The sequence below is a fragment of the Melospiza melodia genome, unplaced genomic scaffold (assembly GCF_035770615.1).
Source record: "Melospiza melodia melodia isolate bMelMel2 unplaced genomic scaffold, bMelMel2.pri scaffold_208, whole genome shotgun sequence".
NCBI classification, from domain to species: domain Eukaryota; kingdom Metazoa; phylum Chordata; class Aves; order Passeriformes; family Passerellidae; genus Melospiza; species Melospiza melodia.
Genome location: NW_026948545.1, coordinates 102,416 through 126,611, shown reverse-complemented (window position 1 = coordinate 126,611; position 24,196 = coordinate 102,416). Strand labels below are relative to the sequence as shown.

At 66.2% G+C, this 24,196-nt stretch overlaps 1 protein-coding gene across 1 annotated transcript in view; it reads left to right on the top strand.

Annotated features, from left to right (window-relative positions):
* The window catches only part of LOC134433581 (spectrin beta chain, non-erythrocytic 1-like), a 31,842-nt gene extending 7,700 nt beyond the window's left edge, over positions 1-24,142 (top strand). The window contains 35 exon segments of the mRNA XM_063182390.1: positions 186-207; positions 210-276; positions 699-779; positions 1,418-1,487; positions 1,489-1,534; positions 1,623-1,735; positions 2,607-2,726; positions 2,728-2,795; positions 3,631-3,748; positions 4,623-4,781; positions 5,285-5,587; positions 5,665-5,818; positions 6,239-7,406; positions 7,905-8,042; positions 8,453-9,209; positions 9,300-9,502; positions 9,657-9,747; positions 10,268-10,414; positions 11,063-11,326; positions 11,844-12,068; positions 12,377-12,466; positions 12,821-13,171; positions 14,040-14,170; positions 14,826-15,030; positions 15,490-15,891; positions 16,651-16,895; positions 17,920-18,058; positions 18,701-18,785; positions 19,622-19,818; positions 20,525-20,688; positions 20,864-20,942; positions 21,039-21,187; positions 22,119-22,292; positions 22,840-22,882; positions 23,808-24,142. Of these exon segments, the coding sequence (XP_063038460.1) occupies positions 186-207; positions 210-276; positions 699-779; positions 1,418-1,487; positions 1,489-1,534; positions 1,623-1,735; positions 2,607-2,726; positions 2,728-2,795; positions 3,631-3,748; positions 4,623-4,781; positions 5,285-5,587; positions 5,665-5,818; positions 6,239-7,406; positions 7,905-8,042; positions 8,453-9,209; positions 9,300-9,502; positions 9,657-9,747; positions 10,268-10,414; positions 11,063-11,326; positions 11,844-12,068; positions 12,377-12,466; positions 12,821-13,171; positions 14,040-14,170; positions 14,826-15,030; positions 15,490-15,891; positions 16,651-16,895; positions 17,920-18,058; positions 18,701-18,785; positions 19,622-19,818; positions 20,525-20,688; positions 20,864-20,942; positions 21,039-21,187; positions 22,119-22,292; positions 22,840-22,882; positions 23,808-24,038 (6,999 nt within the window). The 3' untranslated portion in view covers positions 24,039-24,142.
* The last annotated feature ends 54 nt before the right edge of the window (positions 24,143-24,196 follow it).

The window sequence follows — 24,196 nt, the reverse complement described above, 5'->3', positions numbered from 1 at the left end:
TGGGGGGATCTCACACTCACTTTTGTGGGTTCTGATCCCACTGGAGGGTCCCAGACTCCACTTTTGGGGATCCTGACCCCACCACAAGATACTTGCACCCATTTTAGGTATTCCAGACCCACTTTGGGGGGGTTCTTAACCCAATTTGGGGGTCCCTGACCCCATTTTTGGGCTCTGCCCCCCAGATCCAGGACATCAGCGTGGAGACCGGGACACGCGGGAGAGGAAATCGGCCAAGGACGCTCTGCTGGCCTGGTGCCAGATGAAAACCGCGGGGTGAGGGGTCCTGGGGGGCTTTAGGGGGGTCCCAGGGCGTTCTGGGGGGGGGGGTTGGGGGTCCTGGGGGGCTCTGGGTGGTCTCCATGGGGCTCGGGAGGCTCCTGGGAGCTCTGTGGGGCTTTGGGGGGGCTCTAAGGGGACTCAGGAGGGATCTGTGGGTCTGGGTGTGTTCCCAGGGGGCTTTGGGGGTCTCTGGAGGGGTTTTGGGGTCCTGAGAGGGTCTTGGGTGGTCCTGGGGGGACTCTGGGTGGTCTCCATGTGACTCTGGAAGGCTCCTAGGGGCTCTGTGGGGCTTTGGGGGGGGGCTCTAAGGGGACTCAGGAGGGATCTGCTGGATCTGGAGGTGTTCCCAGGGGTTTTGGGGGTCTCTGTGAGGGTTTTTTGGGGGTCTCTGACCCCTCCTGTCCCCCCCCTCCCAGGTACCCCAATGTGAACGTGCAGAATTTCACCACGAGCTGGAGGGACGGGCTGGCCTTCTGCGCCCTCATCCACCGGCACCGGTGCGGGACCGGGACCGGGGGGCTGCGGAGGGGCTGGGGGTGTGGGGAGGGGCTGGGGAGGGGCTGGGGTGTGGGGAGGGGCTGGGGGTGTGGGGAGGGGGTCCTGGGGGAGGCAATGGGGGGGTTATAGGGCAGAGGTTATGGGGTGGGAGTCTATGGGGTTATGGGGCAGGGTCAGGGGTTGTGGGGTGCTGTGGTCAGTGGTTATGGGTGCTGTGGTCAGTGGTCAGTGGCTGTGGGTCAGCGGTCAGTGGCTGTGGGGTGCCATGGGTCAGTGGTCAGCAGTTATGGTTCTGTGGGCCAGTGGTCAGTGGTTATGGGGTGCTATGGTCAGTGGTCACTGGTCACTGGTCAGTTGCTATGGGTCACTGGTCAGTGGTCACTGGTCAGTAGCCATGGGTCACTGGTCAGTGGTCACTGGTCAGTTGCTATGGGTCACTGGTCACTGGTCAGTGGTCACTGGTCAGTTGCTATGGGTCAGTGGTCACTGGTCAGTGCTCAGTGCTCAGTGGTCAGTGGTCACTAGTCACTGGTCACTGGTCACTGGTCAGTTGCTATGGGTCACTGGTCACTAGTCAGTGGTCACTAGTCAGTGGTCACTGGTCAGTGCTCAGTGCTCAGCTGTCCGGTGTCCCCAGGCCGGAGCTGCTGGACGTGGGGTCCCTGCGCGGAGCCAACGCCCTCCACAACCTGCAGAGCGCCTTCGGCTGTGGCCGAGCGCGAGCTGGGGGTCACCCGGCTGCTGGACCCCGAGGGTGAGGGGCTGGGGGGCTGGGGGGGGATTTGGGGGTCCCTGGGGGGATTTGGGGGTGGATTTGGGGTCTGACCCCCCGTGCCCCCCAGATGTGGCCGTGGAGCAGCCGGACGAGCGCTCAGTGCTGACCTACGTGGCCGCACTCTACCATCACTTCTCCAGGATGAAGGCGCTGGCTGTGGAGGGGAAAACGCATCGGAAGGTCTGGGGGGGACAGACGGACACGGGGGGGACAGACGGACATGGTGGGGACAGACAGACATGGGGGGGGACAGACGGACATGGGGGGGGCAGGCAAACATGGGGGGGACGCAGGATGGAGGGGGACACAGGGATGGACACAGGGATGGACACAGGGATGGACACCCTGGGTGGATGGAAAAGGAACAGGGGGAGGAGGAAGGGGTGGACAGATGGACGATGGGCAGATGGACAGATGGACAGACAGACGATGGGCAGATGGTGTCGGGGGGTGGGGACTGGACAGAATCTGCGGGAATGGGGGGGAGGGGAGGGAGGGAGGGAGGGAGGGAGGGAGGGAGGGAGGGACAGATGGGGGATGGACAGAGGGACGGGTGGGGGATGGACAGAGGGGATGGACAGAGAGATGGATTGCTCAAAAAGGGGCGGAGAAGGAGGGGACTGGATGGACAGGGGATAAATGGACAGAGGGGCGTGGGGTTGGATGGATGATGGATGGACATGGATGGATGATGGATGATGGATGGATGATGGATGGATGGATGATGGATGGGTGGATGATGGATGGGTGGATGGATGATGGATGGATGGATGGGTGGATGGATGATGGATGGATGGATGATGGATGGGTGGATGGATGATGGATGGATGGATGGGTGGATGGATGGGTGGGTGGATGGATGGATGGATGATGGATGGACATGGATGGATGGATGATGGATGGATGATGGATGGATGATGGATGGATGGACATGATGGATGATGGATGGATGATGGATGGATGATGGATGGATGTGAAGACAAACAGATGGATATTGGATGGATGTGAGGCCAGCCAGCCATCGCCCTGTCCGTCTGTCCGTGCCCGGCAGGTGCTGGAGGCGGCGCGCGAGGCCGAGGGCCTGGCCGGCCGTTACGAGGCGCAGGCGGCCGAGCTGCTGGGCTGGATCCAGCGCTCGCTGCTGCTGCTCACGGACCGGCGCCTGCCCCGCGGCAATCCCCGGCCTGCAGGGGCAGCTCCAGGCCTTCAGCGCCTACCGCACCACCGAGAAACCGCCCCGGTGAGGGACCCCCGGGCCGGGGCCTGGGGGCTGCACCGGGGGGGCTGGGGGCTGCACCGGGGGGGCTGGGGGCTGAAATGAGGGCTGAGGGCTGAACTGAGGGGGCTGGGGGCTGCACCAGGGGGCTGGGGGCTGCACAGGGGGGCTGGGGCCTCCAAAGGGGGTCTGGGGGCTGAGCTGAGGGGGCTGGGGGTCCCAAAGGGGGTTTGGGGGCTGCGCTGAGGGGGCTGGGGGATGAACTGAGGGGTCTGGGGCTGAACCGAAGGGGCTGGGGGCTGAACTGAGGGGGCTGGGGGTCCCAAAGGGGTTTGGGGGCTGCACTGAGGGGGCTGGGGGATGAACTGAGGGGGCTGGGGGCTGCACTGAGGGTTTAGGGGCTGTCCAGAAGGGTCTGTGGGCTCCCTGAGGGGCCTGGGGCCACCAAAAGGGGTTTGGGGTCTCTCTAGTGGGGTTTAGGGGCTGCCCAGAGGGGTCTGGGGCTGCCGGAGGGGTTTGGGGGCCCCAAATTGGGTTTGGGTCTCTAAGAAGGGATTCGGGATCTCCCTACTGGGGTCTGGGGGCTGAACTGAGGGGTCTGGGGTCTCCAAGAGGGGGTTTGGGGGTCACCCTGGTGGGGTTTGGGGTCCCCCCAGGGGATTTCAGGTTCTCTCTGAGGGGTTTTGGGGCGTTCCTAGGGCTCGGAGTGGCTTTAGTGTCCCCCTGGTGCATTTTGGGGTCCCCCGGTGCATTTTGGGGTTCTGTCAGTGAGTTTTTTGGGGTTCTCTCAGTGAATTTTTTGGGGTTCTCTCAGTGAATTTTTTGGGGTTCTCTCAGTGAATTCTCGGGGTCCCCCCAGGTTTGAGGACAAGGGCTCCCTGGAGGTTCTGCTGTTCTCGCTCCGGAGCCGCCTCCGCGCCAACAACCAGCGCCAGTTCGTGCCGCGGGAGGGGACGCACAGCGCCGACATCAACAGGGTGACAGCTGTGGGGACACTGGGGACACTGGGGACATGAGGGGGGACATTGGGGACATTGGAGACATTGGGACATTGGGGGACACGGGGGATCCCCACAGTGCTGACATCAACAGGGTGACAGCTGTGGGGACATGGGGACATTGGGGACATTGGGGGACACGGGGGATCCCCACAGCGCTGACATCAACAGGGTGACAGCCATGGGGACATGGGGACATTTGGGACATTGGGGACACGGGGGGCATTGAGACATGGGGACATTGGGGGCATTAGGGACACTGGGGACATCGGGGACATTGGGGGTGACAGGGACAGAGACGGGGGGGACACTGGGACACGGTGGGGGGGACACAGTAACACAAGTACCAACTGTGCCAGGTGCCCCAGGTGCCACCTGTGCAGGTGCCCAGGTGACAGGTGTGCCAGCTGTGCAGGTGACACAGGTGCCCAGGTGACACAGGTGCCAGCTGCTCAGGTGCCCAGGTGACACAGGTGCCCCAGCTGCCCAGGTGCCCCAGGTGACATGGTGCCCAGGTGACACGGTGCCCAGGTGCCCCAGGTGCCCCAGGTGCCCAGGTGCCCCAGCTGCCCAGGTGCCCCTGGTGACACAGGTGACACATGCCCCAGGTGCCCCAGCTGCCCAGCTGCCCAGGTGCCCCTGGTGACACAGGTGACACCGGTGCCCAGGTGCCCCAGCTGCCCAGGTGCCCCAGGTGACACAGGTGACACAGGTGCCCAGGTGCCCCAGGTGACACAGGTGACACAGGTGCCCAGGTGACACAGGTGCCCAGGTGACACGGTGCCCAGGTGCCCCAGGTGCCCAGGTGACACGGTGCCCCAGGTGCCCCAGGTGACACGGTGCCGTCCCGCAGGCGTGGGAGCGGCTGGAGAAGGCGGAGCACGGGCGGGAGCTGGCGCTGCGCTCGGAGCTGCTCCGGCAGCAGCACCTGGAGCAGCTGGCGGCCAGGTTCCACCGCAAGGCCGCGCTCAGGGAGACCTGGCTGGGGGACAACCAGCGCCTGGTGGCACAGGTGACACCCCAGGGACCCCTGAGACCCCCCAGAGAACCCCCAGTTAGGGACAACCAGCGCCTGGTGGCACAGGTGACACCAGGACCCTCAGCCCACTCCCATTCGGGGACAACCTGGTGGCACAGGTGACCCTGAAAGCGCCCCCCACCCCAGGGGCCTTCCCCTTGTCCCCACCGGGACAGTTTCAGGATGTGCCCCCCCCCCCCGCTTTGTCACCTCTCAGTCTTTTTTTCCCCCAGGACAATTTGGGGAGGGGTCCCCAGAGTGTCCCCCCACCTTTTACCCCTTCTCTCCCCTTCTCCCACCCCAGGATGATTTTGGGGGGGGGTCCTTGGGTCGTCCCCTCCCTCACCACCCCTTTTCCACCCTCCCAGGACAATTTCGGGGGTCTCTGGAGTGTCCGCCCCATGTTTTACCCCTTCTCTCCCCATTCCCACTCCTCAAGACGATTTCGGGGGGTCCCTGGTGTGCCCCCTCCCTCACGCCCCCTCCCCAACCCCCAGGACAATTTCGGGGGGTCGCTGGGCGGTGTCGAGGCCGCGCTGCGCAAGCACGAGGCCATCGAGAGCGACATCGCCGCCTACGGCAGCCGCGTGCGCGCCGTCACCGCCGTGGCGGCCGAGCTGGAGGCCGAGCGCTATCACGACATGGGCGGCATCGCGACACGGCGCGACCACGTGGTGTCGCTGTGGGAGGCGCTGCGGGCTCAGGTGGCGGCGCGGCGAGAGCGGCTCCGGGCGCACCTGGAGCTGCAGCGGCTCCTGCGCGACCTGGAGCACCTGATGGGCTGGATGGAGGAGATGGAGGTGGGGAGGGGGCTGCGAGGGGGGGGGGGTGGGGTTCCCTCGTGGGACGCCCCCCCGTGACCCCCCGGTGTCCCCAGGTGCGGCTGCAGTCGCGGGATTTCGGGCAGCACCTGAGCCAGGTGGACGATCTGCTGCAGATCCACGCCCTGGTCGAGGGGGACGTGGCGGCCCAAGCCGAGAGGGTTCGGAGTGTGGGGGCGGCGGCCGAGCGATTCCTCGGGGAGGGGGGCGGTGAGTGACCCCCAAAACTGGGAACCCCGAAATTGGGATCCCCGGGATGCCCTGGAACCCCCCAAACCCAGAAACACCCGAATCCCAGGACCCCCACTCACCTGAGAGCCCCAAAAGCGGGATCTAGCAGAACCCCAAAACGAACCTCCAGAAACCGAGACCCCAAAAACTGGGACCCCCAAAAACCGAGACCCCAAACACCAAATCCCTGAATCCAGGGACCTCCAAATCCCAGACCCCCAACCTCCCAAATCCAAAATTTGGCTCTCCCAAATCCTCAGCATCCCCGAATGCCAAACCCTGGGAACCCATCCCTAAACACCGTACCCCTGAACCCTGGGGCATTCCAGCCCCCAGGACCCCCAAGCCCCGCGACCCCCGTACCCCTCCAGCCCCGCTGACGCCCCCCGTGTCCCCCAGGGTACCGCCCGTGCCCCCCGGAGCAGCTGCGGGCCCGCGTGGCCGCTCTGGAGCTGCGGTACCGGGGGCTCTCGGCGCTGTCGGCGCAGCGGCGGCTGCGGCTGGAGCGCTCCCGGCGCCTCTGGAAGTTCCTGTGGGACGCGGGCGAGGAGGAGGCCTGGATGCGGGAGCAGGAGCGGCTCCTGCGCTGCCCGGAGCTGGGCCGGGACCTGCCGGGAGCGCTGAGGATGCTGAGCCAGCTCGAAGCCATCCGAGGGGCGCTGGGGGGACGCGCGGGGCCGCTGCGGCAGCTGCTGGAGCGGGGCCGGGAGCTGCTGGCGCAGGGAGCCCCCGACGGAGCCACACCTGGATCGGCGGAATCCACACCTGGATCAGCAGAATCCGCTGCCGGATCAATGGGAAGCGCAAAACCCGCGGAATCCGCTGCTGGATCCACCTCCAGATCCACGGAGGGACCCCCGGAATCCAAGAACGCCTCCCTGGAATCCCCCGCTGCATCCACAGAGGGACCCTCGCCATCCACCACCAGACCCTCGGAACGCCCCGACGGCTCCACAGAACGCACCGGGGGACCCACGGCCCGCCCTGAGGGACCCCCGGGCCCCGCTCCCGGCTCCCCGGACCCCGCGGCCGCCGTGTCCCGGCGGATCCGGGAGCTGGAGTCGCTCTGGGCGGCGCTGCCGGCGCTGGCCGGGGCCCGGGAGCGGCGGCTCCGAGCGGCCGCGGGGCGCTTCCAGCTGGACGCGGAGGCGGCCGAGGCCGAGGCGTGGCTGGCGGCCGCCGCCCGCAGAGTGGCGGGGCCGGAGCTCGGGCACGACGAGCGCTCGGCGGGGATGCTGGAGCGGCGTCTGCGGGAGCTGCAGGACGAGATGCGGCGGCGAGGGCCGGCGCTGGCGGCGCTGCGGGAGCAGGCGGTGCCCGGCGACGCCGCCGAACTTCCCGACGTGGTGCCGGGGCTGGCGGAGCGGCTGGCGGAGCTGGAGCGGCGGCACCGGGAGCTGGAGGAGCGGGCGGAGCTGCGGCGCCTGGAGCTGCGGGACGCGCTGGGCTTGTTCGCGGCGCGGAGCGAGGCCGATGCCTGCGCGCTCTGGGTGGCAGAGAGGGAGCAGTGGCTGCTCTCCATGGAGATTCCCGAGCGGATCGAGGACCTGGAGGTGGTGCAGCAGCGGTGAGCGCCCCGCGCTGCACCCTGCGAATCCCTGAGTTATTCCCAAAGTTATCCCCGTGGTCGCCCCCACTGGGATTCCCCCAGGAATCTCCCCAAGAATGCACAGGATCGCCCCGTTATTCCCATTTTTCCTCAGGATGTCTCCAGTATTCCCAATATTCCCGGTGTTCCCTGAATTCCTCCCTCCACCACAACACTCCCAGCGTTCCAGCTGTTCCCGTTTCCCCAGAATTTTCACTTCCAGCACAGTATTCCCTGAACTCTCACCTCGACCTGAGATATCCCCAGCATTCCCAAAATTCCCACCTCCAACACCGCATTCCCAGCGCTCCCAAAATTCCCCAAATTCCCACTTCCAGCGCAGTATTCCCAGAATTTGTGGCATTCGCAGGATTTCTGGCACTCCCACCTCTGGCACGGGGTTGCTGGGCTTCCCAGCGTCCCCATCTCCGGCTCGGCATTCCCGGTCACTCCCGGTGATTCCCGGCGCTCCCGCAGGTTCGAGACGCTGGAGCCGGAGCTGGCGGCACTGGCGGCGCGCGTGGCCTCCGTGGGCCGCGTCACGGAGGAGCTGCGGGGATCCGGGGACAGGAACCGGGACAGCGCCCGCGACACCTGGGAGCAGCTCCGGGACAGGTGGGGGCGGCCCCGGCGGGGCCATTCCGGGCTGGGATTGGGCGTGGATCCGGGCAGGGATGGATTTTCCAGGCGCTCAGGGAGGTGTACCAGGCCGGGATGGATTCTCTGGGCTGGGACATTCCAGGGATGAATTCTCAGGCTGGGACAATCCAGGGATGGATTCTCGGGCTGGGGCACTCCAGGGATGGATTCTCTGGATTGGGACACTCCAGGGATGGATTCTCGGGCTGGGGCACTCCAGGGATGGATTCTCTGGATTGGGACACTCCAGGGATGAATTCTCGGGCTGGGGCACTCCAGGGATGAATTCTCGGGGCTGGGGCACTCCAGGGATGAATTCTCGGGTTGGGACGCCCCGAGCATTCCCCGGGCCCCGTCCCACCGTGCCCCGGTCCCGCCCGTGCCAGGTGGGAGCGGTTCCGTGCGCTGGCCGAGCGCAAGAAGGTGGCGCTGACCGCGGCGCTGAACTTCCACAATTTCCGCCTGGAGTGCCACGAGACGCGGGGCTGGATGCGGGAGAAGACGGCGGCGATCGAGGCCACGCGGGCGCTGGGCCGGGACCTGGCGGGGATCACGGCGCTGCAGGCGAAGCTCTCGGGGATGGGGCGCGACCTGGACGCCATCCAGGGAAAGCTGCGGGAGCTGCGGGCCGAGGGCGAGAAGCTGCAGCGGGAGCAGCCCGAGAGAGCGCCCGAGATCGGCGAGGAGCTGGCGGCGCTCGAGGCCGAGTGGGACGCGCTGCGCCGGTGCCACCGGAGCCGCGAGGAGTCGCTGGGGCAGGCGCGGCGGCTCCAGGGCTTCCTGCGGGACCTGGCGGCGCTGCAGGCCTGGCTGTCCCGCACCCGCGCGGCCGCGGGCTCCGAGGATGTGCCCGCGTCCCTGGCCGAGGCCGAGGGCTCCCTGCGGCAGCACGAGAGCCTCCGCACCGAGATCTCGCACTACGGCGCCGATTACCGGAGCGCCCGCGCCGCCGGCCGGGAGGTGACGCGGGGACAGACGGACGCGCAGAGTCTGTCCCTGCTGCAGCGCCTGGAAGCGCTGGATGCGGACTGGGAAGAGCTGGGCCGGGTGTGGGAGAAGCGGCAGCGGCTCCTGGCCCAGGCTGTCGCCTTCCACGTGTTCCTGCGGGACGCCAAGCAGGTGGAGGGGACGCTGGGGAAGCAGGTGAGGGGAGCCGGGGTGTTCCGGGGCATCCCGGGGCTCCGGTGCCATCCCGGTCCCGATCCCGATCCCGGTTCCGGTCCCGACCCGCAGGAGCACACGCTGGCCCACACGGAGATGCCGAGCACGGTGCCGGGGGCGGAGGCGGCCGTGAGGAGGCTGGAGGAGTTCCTGGCCGCGCTGGACACCGGCACAGAGCGCGTCCGGGCGCTCACGGACACCGGCAGGAAGCTGCTGGACGAGGGCGGCGTCCACGCGGAAAAGGTGCGGGAGACGGTGGAGTCGGTGGAGAGCAGGTGAGAGACCTGTCCCTGTCTGTCCCAGTCCATCCCAGTCCCGTCCCAATCTGTCCCAGTCCATCCCAGTCCATCCCAGTCCGTCCCAGTCCCATCCCAGTCCCATCTCACCCCCTGGGAATGGGGTCTCTCACCCCTCCTGGCCCTGGCACAGGCACCAGAAGATCCGGGAATCGGCCCAGGAGCTGCTGGGGCGGCTGCGGGATAACTGGGAGCTGCAGAAGTTCCTGCAGGATGGGCAGGAGGTGAGACGGGGTGGGGATTGGGATGGGATTGGATTGGGATGGGATTAGGGTGGAGATTGGGGATGGATGGTGTTAAAATGGGGATGGGGTGAAGAAAAGAACTGGGCTGGGATGGGACTGTGGGAAGAGATCCTGATCTGTGTCCTGAACCCATCCCCATCCCTGTTCCCGTTCCTGTCCCTGTTCCCATCCCCATTGCTGTCCCCATTCCTGTTCCTGTGCCCATTCCCATTCTCATTCCCATCCTCATTCCCATCCCCGTTCCCGTTCCCGTCCCCATCCCCATTCCCATTCCCGTTCCCGTTCCCATCCCTGTTCCCGTGCCCATTCCTGTGCCCATTCCCATCCCCATCCCCATCCCTGTCCCCATTCCCATTCCCATTCCCATTCTCATTCCCATTCCCATCCCCATTCCCATTCCCATTCCCATTCCCATCCCCATTCCCATTCCCATTCCCATTCTCATTCCCATCCCCATCCCCATCCCCATCCCCGTCCCCGTCCCCGTCCCCGTTCCCAGCTGACGCTGTGGCTGAACGAGAAGCTGCCGGTGGCCCGGGACGTGTCCTACGAGGGCACACGGGACCTGCAGGGCAAGTGGCAGAAGCACCAGGCCTTCGCCGCCGAGCTGGCCGCCAACCGGGGCTGGCTGGAGGCACTGGAGAAGGTGGGAAAATGGGGAGAAATGGGGGGAAAATGGGGGAAAACGGGATCCAGGAAGGGGCAGCCCTTGGGAAAAGTGGGATATGGGAGAGGGATGTTGAGTCACAAAATTCCATGGGTCCAACCTCAGCAATTCTGATTCCATGGGTCCAACCTCAGTGATTCCGTGGTTCTGTGGGTCCAGCCTTAATAATTCCATGACTCCATGGGTCTGGTTTCGATGATGTCACCATTCCATGGGTCCAGTCTTCACAATCCCACAATTTGCTGGGTCAGTCTCAAGGATCCCATGTATCATTGACGATTCCTGACTTTTTGGGTCCAAATTTGATGGTTCCATGGGTTTCTATGATCCCACCACCCCATGTGTCCATTCCCCATCACCCCACAACTAAACGGGTCCAACCCCAACAATTCCACACAATTCCAACCTTCACATTGCCCATTCCATGACTTTTTGGGTCCAACCTTGATGGTTCCATGGGTCCAGTTTCAATGATCCCACCACCCCACGTGCCCAACCCTCATCACCCCACGACTCATCGAGTCCAACCTCAATAATTTCACAAAATTCCAACCTTGACGTTGCCCATTCCATGATGGTTTTTGGGTCTCTCCCATAACTCAGTGCCACCATTCCCGTGTCCCACAGGATGGCGAGCAGCTGGCACGGGCACGTCCAGCCCTGGCCGGACAAGTGACCGCTCCCCGGCAGGAGCTGCGGGCGCTGTGGGCGCAGGTGGAGGCGGCGGCGGCCGCCAAGGGCCGGGGTCTGGCCGAGGCCGCGCGTGCCGAGAGCTGCGCCCAGGCCTGCGCCGGGCTGCGCTCGTGGCTGGCCGGGGTCCGCGCCCAGCTCCGCTCCGGCCACTGCGGCCAGGACCTGACCAGCGTGGGGGTCCTGCTGACCCGGCACCAGGTCAGGGCTGGGAAATGGGAAATGGGGCTGTGGAGAATGGGGGGAAGGTTTGGGGTGAAGGTTTGGGGTGGAGGGTGAAGGTACAGGTTTGGGGGGTGGGTTTTGGGTGGGTTTGGGATGTGGGTTTGGGATGAGCAGGTTTTGGGGTGAAGGTTTAGGGTGCAAATTTTGGGGTGTGAAGGTTTTGGGGTGAAGGTTTAGGGTGTAGATTTTGAGGTGCTCAGGTTTTGAGGTAAAGGTTTAGGGTGCAGATTTTGGGGTGCTCAGGTTTTGTGGTGAAGGTTTCTGATGCAGGATTTGGGTTCAGCTTTTTGGGGTTTGGGTTTTTGGGCACAGGTTTTGTGATGCAGATTTGGGGGTGCAGATTTTGAGTGCAGGTTCTGGGGTTCAGGTTTTGGCGTGCAGATTTGGGGGTGCGGGTCTGTGATGCAGGATTCGGCTGCAGCTTTTAGAGTTCAGGTTTTGGGGTGCAGATTTTGGGGATCCCCGGGTGTCCCTGACCCCCAATTCCCCGCAGCTGCTGGAGACGCAGGCGGCGCTGCGGGAGCAGGAGGTGGGGGCGCTGCGGGCCCAGGCCGGGGGGCTCAGCCCGGGGCACCCCCGGAGTGCGGGGGTGCAGGAGCAGGTGCGGGAGCTGGAGCAGCAGTTCCGGGAGCTGCGGGAGCCGCTGCGGGAGCGCGGGCAGAGCCTGGCGGCCGCCAGGGAGCTGCACCAGTTCCGGAGGGACCTGGAGGACGAGCTCGTGAGTGGGGGGACCCCAAAATCCCCTGGGGTTCCCGTGCATGATTCCCCTGTTCCTGACCCCAAATACCTGACCCCCATCCCATTCCTGATCCCAAATCCTGGACCCACAATCTCTGAACCCCAAGTTCTCCCCGCCATGGCTGTTCCTGACACTCAGTCCTTGAGTCCCCCTCATCCTTGTCCCCACAGTGTCCCGATGACCCCCAATGTCCCCGATGTCCCTGATATCCCCACTGACTCCCATTCCCCATTGACCCCAGTGTCCCCCACGTCCCCACTGAACCCCATGTCCCCCCGTGTCCCCAGCTGTGGGTGCAGGAGCGCCAGGCCCTGGCCATGTCCACAGACCACGGCAAGGACCTGCCCTCGGTGCAGCTGCTGCTCCAGAAGAACGAGGTGGGTCACAAGGTCCCCAAATGTCCCCCTGTGTACCCCCAGGATTCATTCCATGACCTCCACAGACCCCCGCAGACCCCACATTTTCCTCCATGAACCCATAAACCCCCCCATAAATTCCCCATAGACCCCAAGCCTCTCAGTTTCACTCAGTGACTCCCAATTTCCCCCATAACCTCCCCACAGCCCCCCCAGACCCCCAATTTCCCTCATAAACCCCTCCCAGACCCCCTGGACCCCCCAATTTCCGTCATAGACACCCCAATTTCCCTCATAAACCTCCCCTACACCCCCCAATTTCCCTCACAAACCCCCCAATTTGCCCCCCAATTTGCCCCCCCATTTGCCCCTCAGACGCTGCACAAGGAGCTGCAGGGCCGCGAGCGCCGCGTGTCGGAGCTGCTGGAGCGGGGGGCGCTGCCCGGCCCGGGGCTCCCGGAGCCGGGGGTGCCCGAGGGGGTCCCGGAGCCGGGGGTGCCCGATGGGGTCCCCGGGGGGGTCCCGGAGCCGGGGGTGCCCGGGGGGGTCCCCGAGGGGGTCGCGGCCCTGAGGGAGGCCTGGAAGGAGCTGAGGGCGCAGGTGGAGCGGAGGCAGCGGCGCCTGGAGGCCGCGCTGGCCGCCCAGCGCTTCCTGCGCGACGCCGCGGCCGCCGAGGCCTGGCTGGGGGAGAGGGAGCTGCACATGCTGGCCCAGGACAAGGCCAAGGTGGGGGCACAGCGACGGGAACCCCCTCAGGGCCGGGGCACCGCCAGGGACGGGAGCCCCTCCTGGGGACGGCGGAGTCACCCTCCATTTATGGGGGGATGTGGGGAGGGAGTTGGGGGGGTTCTGGAGGGTCTGTGGGGGTGTTTGAGGGGTGTCTGGGGGTGTCTGTGGGGGGGTTTGGGGTGTACGGGGGTGTCTGTGGCGTGTGTGGAGGATGTATGGGGGGATCTGTGATGGGTTCAGGGGGATTGGGAAGGGTCTGGGGGGGATTGGGGAAGGTTTGGGGGTGTCTGGAGGGTCTGGGGGGGTTTGGGGGGGTCTGTGGGTGTCTGGAGGGTCTGTGGGGAGGGTCTATGATGGGTTCAGGGGATTGGGAAGGGTTTATGGGGTTTTTGAGGGGTCTGAGGGAGTCTATGGGGTGTCTGGGGGTGTCTGTGGGAGGTTTGAGGGGTCTAGGGGAGGTCTGTGGTGAGTTCGGGGGGATTGGGAAGGGTCTATGGGGGGATTTGGGTGGTCTGGGGAGGGTCTATGGGGTGTCTGGGTGTGTCTGTGGGGGGTTTGGAGGGTCTGGGAGGGTCTATGGGGTGTCTGTAGGGTCTATGGGGGGTTTGGGGGGTCTGGAGGGTCTGTGGGGGCATCTGTGATGGATTCAGGGAGATTGGGAAGGGTTTGTGGGGTTTTTGGGACGGTCTGTAGGGGATCTCTGGGGGTCAGAGGGGGTTTGTGGGGAGTCAGGGAGGGTCAGAGGGGATTTTTGGGGGCTCTGTGGGGTCTGGGAGGGTCAGTGAGTGGCCTGGAGGGGTCAGGGGCACCCACAGAACCTGCTGGGGGTGGTGACAGCCCCGCGGTGTCCCCGTGGTGTCCCCAGGACGAGCCGGGCGCCCAGGCCATGCTGAGCCGGCACCTGGGGCTGGAGCAGGAGCTGCGCGACTACGGCGGCACCGTGGAGCTGCTGGCGGAGCAGGGCCGGGCCATGGCGGGCAGCGGGCACCCCGACGGGTGGGGACACCTGGGGACACTCTGGGGACAGTCTGGGGACAGCCTGGGGACACCCTGGGGACATCTGGGGACACCCTGGGGACAGTCTGGGGACATCCGACATGTGGGGACATCCTGGGGACACCCGACGGGTGGGGACACCTGGGGACACCCTGAGGACACCCTGGGGACACCCAACAGGTGGGGACACCCGGGGACACCCTGGGGACACCCAACAGGTGGGGACACCTGGGGGACACCCCCACATGGCCACTGTGGTCCCTGACAGCCCTGTCCCCCGAGATCCCTGTGTCCCCTGTTGCCGCGTCCGTTGTCACTGATGTCCGTGTGTGTCCCCTGACATCGCTGTCCCTGCTCTCCTGGGTGACACCACTGTCCCTGGGTGGCACTGCTGTCCCCTGTCGTCTGGTGACACTGTCGTCCCTGTCCCCTGATGACACCACAGTCCCCTGGTGACACCACTGTCCCCCGGGTTACATCGCTGTTCCCTGGTGACACCTCTGTCCCCTATCCCCTGGTGACACCACTGTCCCTTGTCCCCCGGGTTACATCGCTGTTCCCTGGTGACACCGCTGTCCCTGTCCCCTATCCCCTGGTGACACCGTTGTCCCTGTCCTCTGTCCCCCGGCGACCCCCCTGTCCCTGTCCCCTGCAGCGAGCGGCTCCGTGCCCGCGCGGCGCAGCTGCAGCGTCTGCACGCGGGGCTGTGTCACCTGGCCGGGGAGCGCAGGGCCACCCTGCAGGGCCACCACCGCCTGTGCCAGCTGCGCCGCGACCTCGACGACCTGGAGCAGTGGATCTCGGAGAGAGAGGTGGTGGCAGCGTCCCGGGAGCTGGGACAGGACTTCGAGCACGTCACGGTGAGGGGACACAAGGGGACACTGAGGGGACACGGGTGTTGTGACTCTGAAGGGACACGGGGGGGACATGGAGGGACACTGAGGGGAGACGGGGGACATGGGTGTTGTGATACTGACCCCCTGTCCCCTGTCCCGTATCCTGCTATCCCCTGTCTCCCACATCCCCTGACCCCTGTCCCATGTCCCCTGACCTGTGTCCCCCTGACCCTCCCTGACCCTCTGTCCTGTGTCCCTCTGACCCCTGTCCCCATGTCCCCTGACCCCTGTGCCCCTGACCCTTATCTTGTGTCTCCCTGTCCTGTGTCCCCTATCCCACGTCCTCATGTCCTCTGTCCCCCATCCCGTGTCCCCCGTCCCCTGTCCCCCTGACCCCTGTCCCGTGTCCCCCATCCTGTCCCCACGTCCCCTGTCTGCTGTCCCGTGTCCCCCGTGCCCTGACGGTGTCCCGTGTCCCCGCAGCTGCTGCGGGACAAGTTCCGCGAGTTCTCCCGGGACACGGGCGGGCTGGGCCAGGAGCGGGTGGACGCGGCCAACGCGGCGGCGGCGGCGCTCATCTCCGGGGGCCACCCCGAGCGCGCGGCCGTGGCGCAGTGGCAGGCGGGGCTCAACGAGGCCTGGGCCGAACTGCTGGAGCTGGTGGCCACGCGGGCGCAGGAGCTGGCGGCCGCCCACGACCTGCAGCGCTTCCGCCGCGACGCCCGCCAGGTGCTGGAGCAGCTCCGCGCCAAGGCCCGGCAGGTGCCCGAGGAGCTGGGCCGGGACCTGCGCGGCGCCGAGGGGCTGGAGAGGCAGCACCGCGCCTTCGAGCACGACGTGCAGGCGCTGAGCGTGCAGGTGAGGGGACGGGGAGGGGGACAGGGACAGGGAACGGGGACGGGACAGGGGACAGGTGAGGGCAGCACCGCGCCTTCGAGCACGACGTGCAGGCGCTGAGCGCGCAGGTGAGGGGACATGGAGACAGGAGGGGTTGGGAACAACGGGAGGTGGCTGTGAGTGGGATATGTCACCTGTACCATGTCACAGCTGTCCCACCTGTCACACTGTCCCATGTCACACCTATCCCATATCACACCTGTCCCATATCTCACCTGTCCCATGTCCCCAGGTGTCGGCTGTGCAGGAGTCCGCCGCCCGCCTGTCACACCTGTTCCATGTCACACCTGTCCCATATCACACCTGTCCCAAATCTCACCTGTCCCCAGGTGATGGCTGTCCCATATCACACCTGTCACACCTGTCCCATATCACACCTGTCCCATATCTCACCTGTCCCGTGTCCCCAGGTGTCGGCCGTGCAGGAGTCTGCCGCCCGCCTGTCACACCTGTCCCATATCACACCTATCCCATATCTCACCTGTCCCATATCTCACCTGTCCCGTGTCCCCAGGTGTCGGCCGTGCAGGAGTCTGCCGCCCGCCTGTCACACCTGTCACACCTGTCCCATATCACACCTGTCCCATATCTCACCTGTCCCATATCTCACCTGTCCCGTGTCCCCAGGTGTCGGCCGTGCAGGAGTCTGCCGCCTGCCTGTCACACCTGTTCCATATCTCACCTGTCCCATATCTCACCTGTCCCATATCACACCGGTCCCATATCTCACCTGTCCCGTGTCCCCAGGTGTCGGCCGTGCAGGAGTCTGCCGCCCGCCTGGCCGCGGCGTACGCGGGCCCTCGCGCCGAGGAGCTGCGGGCGCAGGAGGGCGCGGTGGCCGCGGCCTGGGCCGAGCTCCGCGGGCGCTGCCAGCGCCGGCGCCGCCTGCTCGGGGACAGCGTGGAGCAATTCCGGTTCCTGCGCGCCGCCCGCGACCTGCGGCTCTGGATGGACGGCGTGCAGCTGCAGCTGCAGGCCCGCGAGAGGCCCAGGTGCGGCTGCGGACAGGGGGACACCGTGGGGACACTGCGGGGACAGGGGAACATGGGGACACTGCAGGGATATGGGGGACATGGGGACACTGTGGGGACACTGCAGGGACAGGTGGGACAGGGGAACATGGGGACACTGCAGGGATATGGGGGACATGGGGACACTGCAGGGACAGGTGGGACTGGGGACATGGGGACATTGTGGGGACACTGTGGGGATGGGGGGCAGGGGGACACTGTGGGGATGGGGGTGACATGGGGACACTGTGAGGACAGGTGAGACATGGGGACACTGTGGGGATATTGCGGGGACGGGGGAACATGGGGACACCGTGGGGATGGGGGGACATGGGGACACTGTGGGGACACTGTGGGGATGAGGGGCACAGGGGGACACTGTGGGGATGGGGGGACATGGGGACACTGTGGGGACACTGTGGGGATGAGGGGCACAGGGGGACACTGTGGGGATGGGGGGCATGGGGACACCGCGGGGACACTGCAGGGACAGGGGGGACACTGTGGGGACAGGGGAACACTGCGGGGACACTGCGGGGACAGGGGGGACATGGGGACACCACAGGGAGAGGGGGACACTGTGGGGATGGGGTGTGACAGCACTGGGATGTGGGGACACTGAGGGGACAGGGGGAAAACATGGGGACACCACGAGGATGGGAGTGACACTGTGGGGACAGGGGGGACACAGTGACATCGCGGGGACAGGGGGGACACGGAGACACTCTGGGGATGGAGGGGACACTGTGTGGACACGGAGACACTGCAGGGACAGGGGGGCACGGCACTGGGACACAGGGACACCGTGGGGACATGGGGACACATGGGGACACACGGGAACATGAGGACACACATGGAGACAACTCAAGGACACCCCAGGGACACCGCAGTGACCCCAGCGCGGGGCTGTGACCGCGGCCACCTTGGTGGCCCGGCCCTGCCCGCCGTGCCCAGGCAGAGCCAGGTGACCCCGTGGTGACGCCCCGGTGTCCCTGTCCCCCGTCAGGGATGTCACCGCGGCCGAGCTGCTGATCCAGCAGCACCAGGGGCTGCGGGCGGAGCTGGAGGCGCGCGAGGGCTCCTTCGGGGCCGCCGTGGCCGCGGCCACCGCGCTGCTGCAGCGGGGCCACCACGACGCCGACAAGGTGGGACAGCCTGGCACCGTGTCACCACCCCAGCCCTGTGTCACCCTGGCACCGTGTCACCACCCTGTCACTGTGTCACCCTGGCACCATGTCACCACCCCAGCCCTGTGTCACCCTGGCACTGTGTCACCCTGGCACCGTGTCACCACCCCAGCCCTGTGTCGCCCAGCCCTGTGTCACCCTGTCACTGTGTCACCCCCTCCCTGTGTCACCCTGTCACCATGTCCTCATCCCCACCTCTCTGTCCTTGGCACTGTCCCCAAGTCCCCAGCCCTACATCCCTTGTTCAAATGCTCATCTCCAGGATGCTGTCCCCATCCCGTGTCCCCTCATGTCCCTGTCCCTGTGTCCTACCCCTGTATCTCTGTCCCCGTGTCCTTGTCCTCATCCTGTGTCCCCTCATGTCCCTGTCCCTGTCCCTGTGTCCCATCCCTGTGTCCCCATCCCCTGTACTCTTATGTCCCTGTCACTGTCCCTGTGTCCCAACCCCACTCCTGTATCTCCATCCCTGTGTCCCCATCCTTTCCACAAGCTCGTCCCCTGTCCCTGTCCCCATGAGCGTGTCCCAATCTGTGTCCCCTCCCCTGTCCCCATGAGCGTGTCCCAATCTGTGTCCCCTCCCCTGTCCCCGTGTCCCCACAGCTGTCCCAGGAGCTGGCCGAGCTCCAGGAGCGCCGCAGGGACATCGGGGAGCGCTGGCAGGACAAGCTGGAGTGGCTGCAGACTGGTGAGGACTGGGGACACCACATGTCCCCCCGATGTCCCCCCCGTGTCCCCTGTGTCCCCTCATGTCCCCTGTGCCAGGCCCCCACCCAGAAGGTGCAAACTGAGGGGTCCCTGTGCCCGTGTCCCTGTCAAAGGGGGGCAGGGGTGGCAAAGGAGTGTCCCTGTGCCCCGTGTCCCCTCTCAGTGCCCAGGGGTGGCTCTGGGGTGTCCCTGTGCCCCGTGTCCCCTCTCAGTGCCCAGGGGTGGCACAGGGATGGCACAGGGGTGGCTCTGGGCTGTCCCTTTTTCCCCTGGTGACTGTTCCCGTGTCCCCAGTGCTGGAGGTGCTGGTGTTGGGGCGCGATGGCCATGGTGGCTGTGCCCTGTGTGGTGGCACAGGGGTGGCACACACCCCCTGGGTGACTGTCCCCATGTCCCCAGTGCTGGAGGTGCTGGTGTTCGGGCACGATGGCCATGGTGGCAGTGCCCAGGAATGGCACAGGGATGGCACAGGGCTGTCCCTGTCCCCTGGGTGACCATCCCCGTGTCCCCAGTGCTGGAGGTGCTGGTGTTCAGGCACGATAGCCATGGTGGCAGGGCACAGGGATGGCACAGAGGTGGCTCAGGGATGGCACAGGGATGGCACAGGGATGGCTCCTGGGTGTCCCTGTCCCCTGGGTGACTGTCCCCATGTCCCCAGTGCTGGAGGTGCTGGTGTTCAGGCACGATGGCCATGGTGGCAGGGCACAGGGATGGCACAGAGGTGGCTCAGGGATGGCACAGGGATGGCACAGGGGTGGCACAGGGGTGGCTCTGGGCTGTCCCTGTCCCCCCTGGTGACCGTCCCCGTGTCCCCAGTGCTGGAGGTGCTGGTGTTCGGGCGCGATGCGGCCGCGGCCGAGGCCTGGCTGGCCAGCAGGGAGCCCCTGGCCCGCGCCCCCGAGCTGGGCTCCAGCCTGGCCGAGGCCGAGACCCTCCTGAAGCGGCACCAGAGCTTCCAGAAGGCGGCGGCAGCCTGGGAGGAGAGATTCGCTGCCCTGAGCCGCCTCACCACGGTGGGGACACGGGCACAGGACATGGGGACAGGGGGTGACATGGGGACAGGGAGACATGGGGACAGGGCGGACATGGGGGGAAAATGGGGATGGGGGGACATGGGGGAATGGGGGGAAAATGAGGGACATGGGGAGGACACAGGGATGGGGGATACGGGGACATGGAGGGGACATGGGGGGAACACGGGGACAGGGGGAAACATGGGGACAGGGGGGACAGGGGGGACGTGAGGGAAAATGGGGACATGGGGGGACACGGGGGGAAAATAGGGACGGGGGGGACAGGGGGACATGGGGGTAAAATGGGGAGAGGGACATAGAGGGACAGGGAGGAACAGGGGGATGGGGGACATGGGGACATAGGGGGGACGTGGGGATGGGGGACAGGGGGGACATGGAGGGGGAAATGGAGACGCGGACATGGGGGGAAAATGGGGGAGAAATCGGGAGGGGGACATCAAGGACATGAGTGGGACATGGGGGGAAAATGGGGGGGAATGAGAGAGAAATGGGGAGGGGGACATGGGGGGAATAAGGGGGAAATGAGGAGGGGGCGATGGGGGGACGTGGGGGGCACAGGGAGGGGGACACGGGGTGTGGCAAGGGGACACAGCTGAGGGTCCCTGTGTCACCCCCACACCCTCGGGGGTGTCCCCGTGGGATCCCTGTGTCACCGGGGTGTCCCTGAGCCCCTGATCCCCCCCAGCTGGAGGAGAAGGAGCGGCGGCGGCGGCAGCAGGAGGAGGAGGAGGAGGCGGCGAGGAAGCTGCAGCCCCCCGAGCCCCCCCCGGCGCAGGCCCAGCTCGGGGGGAGCCCCCCGTTGGTGCCCCCCGAGAGCCAGGACGGGGGAGGGGGCGGGGAGGGGCCGAGGTGAGGGAGGGGCGAGGTGGAGGGGTGGGGGGGATTTTGGGGGGAGAACATTGAGATTTGGGGGGGGTTGGGGGACCCCCGCGTTGAGGGGGGGGGGGGGAAGGAGGTGTGGGATTTGGGGAAGGGGCTCTGGGGGTGACAGGGGGGTGTCCCCCGTGTCCCCACCCCCCCCCAGGGCCACGCCCACCCCCCAGAGCCGCCCCCCGGAGCCCCCGGCCCTCAACGGGATCCGCCCCGACGGCGCCGCGGGCCAGGTAACGCCCCCCACCCCGACCCCCCCCAAATGCGGGGGGAACACCCCCGGACCCCCCTGTGGGACCCCCCCCCCTCAGCCCTGTGCCCCCCCCCAGGTCCCCAAAGCGGCGCAGGAGGGGGGGCCCGGCCCGGGGGGAGGGGCGGCCACGCTGCCCCCCCGCGCCCCCCCCCCGCCCGAGACCCTCGAGGGGGGGCTGTGCCGGAAACAGGAGCTGGAGGCGCCCGGCAAGAGAGCCACCAACAGGTGAGGGGGGACACACCTGGGGACAGCTGGGGACACATTGGGGACACTGCCGGGCCTTGGGGACACCTTGGGGACAGCTGGGGACAGGATTGGGACAGCTGGGGACACATTGGGGACAGCTGGGGACACCGCCGGGCCTTGGGGACACCTGGGGACACCCTCAGGACATGGCCAGGCCTTGGGGACACCTTGGGGACACACTGGGGACAGGGCCCAGCCTTGGGGGACACCCTGGGGACACCTGGAGTCATGGCCTGGCCTTGGGGACACCCTGGGAACACCTTGGGGGACACCCTAGGGACATGGCCTGGCCTGGGGTCACTGCCCGGCCTCAGGGACACGCCCTGGGGACACGCCCCATTCACTGCCACGCCCCTTTACCTTCCCACACAAGCCACGCCCCCTGATGCGCACAGACCACGCCTCCTCACACACACCCCCACGTGTCACTGCCTTATATGGGCATAGTGACTCCGCCCACATGACCGCGCCCTGCCATGGCCACGCCCACTAAGTGCCGCGCCTTTCCCTTAAAGTCACAACGGCCCCCAGGTCCTGGCAGAGCCGGGGCTGTGTCCGGAGGGGTGGGGGTACCCTAAACCCCCCTGAGACCCCCTTGTGACCCCCTCAGGTGGGAGGGGTCCCCTAAGCCCCCCCTGTGACCCCCCCCAGGTCCTGGCAGAGCCGGGGCTGTGTCTGGAGGGGTGGGGGTCCCATAACCCCTCCTAAACCCCTTCGAAACCCCCCCTAAATCCCCCCCTGTGCCCCCCAGGTCGTGGCAGAGCCTGTACTGCGTGCTGCGGGGTGGGGGTCCCCTAAACCCCCTGTGACCCCCCCCAGTGACTCCCCCAGACCCCAGGCAGACCCCAGGCTGTGTCCTAAGGGTGGGGGTCCCCTAAACCCCCCCTAAATCCCCCCCTGTGCCCCCCAGGTCGTGGCAGAGCCTGTACTGCGTGCTGCGGGGGGGGGTCCTGAGCGTGTTCAAGGACGCGCGGGGGGCTGGGGCGGGGGTCCCGTACCACGGCGAGCCCCCCACCCCCCTGCGCGGGGCCCGCTGCCAGCCCGCCACCGCCTACCGCAAACGGAAACACGTCTTCAGGCTGGGGTAACGGGGGGGAAATTGGGGGGAGAATGGGGGGGAAATGGGGGGTAAAATGGGGGGAAACTGGGGGAGAAGGGGGGGAAATGGGGGAGACATTGGGGGAAGAATGGGGGGAAAATAGGGAGAAAATTGGGAGGAAATGAGGGGGAAGATTGGGGCAAAAATGGGGGGAGAATGGGGGAAAATTAGGGGGAAAATTGGGGAGAAATGGGAGAATGGGGGAATTGGGGGAGAAATGGGGGGGAAATTGGGGGGAAAATGGAGGGAGTATGGGGAGGGAAGTCGGGAGAGAATAGGGGGAAATTGGGGTGAAATGGGGGGAAATAGGAGAAAAAATGGGGAGAAATTTGGAGGGAGATGGGAAAAACGGAGGGGAAACTGAGGGGAAAATGGGGGGAAATTGGGGGAGAATAGGGGGGAAAAGAGAAATTAAAGTAGGAATATTGGGGCAGGGAAATGGTTAAAAATGGGGAGGGGAAGATGGGGAAAAATGGGGGCACACGAGGGGGTCACAGTGGGGGTGCTGGAGGCTGATCCCGGCCCCCCCCAGGCTGAGCGATGGGAAGGAATTCCTGTTCCAGGCTAAGGACGAGGTGAGACCCACCCGCCATTGTCCCCTCAGTGTCCTCCGTGTCCTCGATGTCCCCTGATGTCCCTTGCCCCCCGCCCCCGTGTCCCCACTGTCCTCTCGGTGTCCCCCCGGTGTGTCCCCACTGTCCCCTCAGTGTCCCCTCAATGTCTCCTCAGTGTCCCCACTGTCCCCTCAATGTCCCCATTGTCCCCTCGGTGTCCCCACTGTCCCCTCAATGTCCCCACTGTCCCCGATGTCCCCTCGGTGTCCCCACTGTCCCCTCAGTGTCCCCACTGTCCCCTCGGTGTTCCCACTGTCCCCACAGTGTCCCCATTGTCCCCTCAGTGTCCCCATTGTCCCCTCGGTGTCCCCACTGTCCCCATTGTCCCCACTGTCCCCTCAGTGTCCCCACTGTCCCCTCAGTGTCCCCACTGTCCCCTCGGTGTCCCCACTGTCCCCATTGTCCCCACTGTCCCCTCAGTGTCCCCACTGTCCCCTCGGTGTCCCCACTGTCCCTCCAATGTCCCCTGCCCCCCTCAGTGTCCCCACTGTCCCCTGAGTGTCCCCACTGTCCCCACAGTGTCCCCATTGTCCCCTCGCTGTCCCCATAGTCCCCTCGGTGTCCCCACTGTCCCCTCGGTGTCCCCATTGTCCCCACTGTCCCCTCAGTGTCCCCACTGTCCCCTCGGTGTCCCCACTGTCCCCACAGTGTCCCCATTGTCCCCTCAGTGTCCCCACTGTCCCCTCGGTGTCCCCACTGTCCCCTCAGTGTCCCCACTGTCCCCACAGTGTCCCCATTGTCCCATCAGTGTCCCCACTGTCCCCACTGTCCCCTCGGTGTCCCCATTGTCGCCTCGGTGTCCCCATTGTCCCCTCAGTGTCCCCGTTGTCCCCTCGGTGTCCCCACTGTCCCCTCGGTGTCCCCACTGTCCCGCTGTCCCCCCCAGGCCGACATGGCGCTCTGGCTCCGGGCCATCGAAGCTGCCGCCGCCTCCGCCGGGGCCGTGCCGGGCTCGGGGGGGCCCCGGGAGGGCTCGGGGGTGCCCGGGGGTCCCCCCAAGGCGATGTCGAGGGCCCTGAGCCTCCCCCCGGTGCCCCCCCCGGCCGAGGGAGCCCCCCGGGCCCGCGAGCACAAGGAGAGGGAGAAACGCTTCAGCTTCTTCAAGAAGAACAAATAGAGACGGAGAGTTTGGGGGGGTCCCGTGGGAACGGAGGGACACGGGGGGGACACGGGGGGGGCTCGGTGTGTGTCCCCCCCCTCCCCTGTCCCGGTGATGTCACCGTGCAGCCCCCACCCCAATAAAGTGATTGGAGACAGAGATTGGGGGGTCTGAGT